This window comes from Setaria italica, chromosome VIII, assembly GCF_000263155.2.
Source record: "Setaria italica strain Yugu1 chromosome VIII, Setaria_italica_v2.0, whole genome shotgun sequence".
Classification (NCBI taxonomy): Eukaryota; Viridiplantae; Streptophyta; class Magnoliopsida; order Poales; family Poaceae; genus Setaria; species Setaria italica.
In genome coordinates this window covers 10,017,347-10,019,787 of record NC_028457.1, presented here as the reverse complement: position 1 = coordinate 10,019,787, position 2,441 = coordinate 10,017,347, and the positions used below count along the sequence as shown (strand labels likewise).

The window sequence follows — 2,441 nt, the reverse complement described above, 5'->3', positions numbered from 1 at the left end:
CCAATTGGGAGAAAAGGGTGCCGCCACCGACGCGCCAGAACTAGCCGTTGCAACCGGGACTAAAGGGGGGCCTTTAGTCCCGGTTGCAATTACCAACCGGGACTAACTCTCCCCTTCATTTTTGCCTACCATGGCGCACCCCCTTTTGTCCCGGGCCAACTTTAAACCGGGACAAAAGGGGGCGTATCGAAAGCCAATTCTCTACTAGTGATTACATCATGGGGGCTAATTGTTAGGTGCTTCAGCAAAATGGTTCGACCAATGGCTCTGCATGATGCATGAACGATCTTGTTTCTGCATTTGTAAATAGGAGCTCGTGGTTCATGCGTGCAATTCTTAATGATATGTATATGATTATTCTGCGATGACTGATAACAACTGAATACCAAAGGTCTCTTTTCTTCCGTATTAATAGATTCTGTCCTTGGACTACGCATCTGCGCATCCAACAATCTACCAATTCCTTAGAGCCAGCTTCCTCCTACCTTGCAAAGCCACCATGGCTCAAGAACAAGCTGAGACCAAGTACATGGGCATCGAGCAAGAAAACGAGAGCCTTACATCCTCGCTTCCTACACGAGAAGGCTGGTGGGAGCCGTTCTTCCTATTACAAGGCTGCTGGCTCTCCACCAAAATGACGAGGAGCGTCATGGCCATGAAACCCCAGTTCCACCCACGGCATGACGACATCATCCTTGCCACGCATCCCAAATGCGGCACCACCTGGTTGAAGGCCCTTGCTTTCACCGTCATCAACCGCTCGACTCACCCCGCCGTCGCCAGCTATGATCACCCGCTGCTCTCCCACAACCCTCATGATCTCGTCCCATACCTAGAGATTCCTTTCCGAGACCTCCACCCAGTCACAGAGCTAGATGAGATCCCATCTCCAAGGCTCTTATCCACACACCTTCCACTCACCTTATTGCCCTCAAGCACATCAACCCTTAGCCGGGTCGTGTATCTGTGTCGGGAGCCCAAGGATGTGCTTGTGTCCTTCTGGTACCACATCAAGACGGTGCGCCCAGACATCCTTATAGAGTTTGATAGGTCCTTTGAGTTGTTCTGTGAAGGTTTCTCATTTTACGGGCCTGTGTGGGAGCACTATCTTGGGTACTGGAAGCAAAGCAAGATAGAGCCTGAAAAGGTTCTGTTCCTGAAGTACGATGAGATGGCCGCTGAACCAACCAAGCATGTTAAGATGCTCGCCGAGTTTCTTGGTGTTCCATTCACCGATGAGGAGGAGAGCCGCGGAGCTGTGGAGGAGGTGGTGAGACTCTGTAGCTTCCAGCACCTCAAGAGCCTACCGGTAAATTCACAGGGAGTGACTGAACGCATTGGTACGGATAATTCGTTACTTTTTAGGACCGGAAAGGTTGGAGATTGGGCAAACCACATGACAGTAGAGATGGCACAGAAGCTGGATTGCATTACGGAAGAGAAACTGAGAGGATCTGGACTTACCTTTTGATGCGTGAGTATATTGTACTTTGAATGGGAGTTCAGATTTTTCATGTTTGGTTGTGAACGTTTCTTAACTGTTGGAATTAAGGGTTTTGTTGTACAAAGTCTTTTGTTTTTTATATCTCTTACTAAACAGCAGTTGGGTCTGCTGAGTATATAGACATGTAAGACAAAAATAAATGTTTTGCAGTATTTACGAGTTACAGAAGCAGGTTAAAACTGCAGCTAGGATAGTAGTTATTTTTGAAATAAATAAAAAGAAAAAGAAACAGTAGCCATGGTCAAAGTGAGCTAAAACAACACGTCAATGGCTGCTTCCCTCCGCGACAATTAAAGTCTTGATAAGGTTTTGTCTCTCTCTCTCTCTCATCGTTGTATTAAAATAGAAAGGTTAGTCAGCCGATGACTGTTATGACTAATGAAAAAAAACATACACAACGGGCAGCAATGCTGAAGCAGGCTCATTGGACCGGGTTAATACGCGGTCGCGACATCCGATAGTGCCCGACCCTAATCCTGTGCTGACACGTATGTCCTATTCGATATTTTTCCTGTTTGGCCTAAATCAGATGGGCATGAATGCAAAGCGCGGCAGGTGCACGTAGAAAACGTCGCTTTCAAGTGATGACCTTAGGTCGCGAATGAAAATTGTTGCATTTTTGTTAAATGGTCATAATTCCCGTTTTTAAAACCGTTTGCAATATTATGTTTCTTACGCCGAAATCTACAAAATAAGATCCATATTTGATATGAATCGAAGCCGTTTGATACAACTGTCAACTTATATTATAAATATAATATAAGTAAGTAGTAATTTATGTATAAGTGTTTAGCAACTTATATTGTACTTTGGAGATACCAATGCCTAGTACAAATTTATACATATACATATGTAACAACTTATGTTAATATTATTATACAATGTTTTAATTTGCGAGGCTAGTAGCATATGTGCATATATTTTATCTCTCTCATAT

The 2,441-nt window shown here is 44.4% G+C and overlaps 1 protein-coding gene across 1 annotated transcript; it reads left to right on the top strand.

Annotated features, from left to right (window-relative positions):
* Positions 1–452: 452 nt before the first annotated feature.
* LOC101758210 (cytosolic sulfotransferase 5) lies at positions 453–1,667 on the top strand. The gene has a single exon (XM_004978971.2). The coding sequence runs from the start codon at positions 500–502 to the stop codon at positions 1,469–1,471; it is 972 nt and encodes a 323-aa protein (XP_004979028.1). The 5' UTR covers positions 453–499; the 3' UTR covers positions 1,472–1,667.
* The last annotated feature ends 774 nt before the right edge of the window (positions 1,668–2,441 follow it).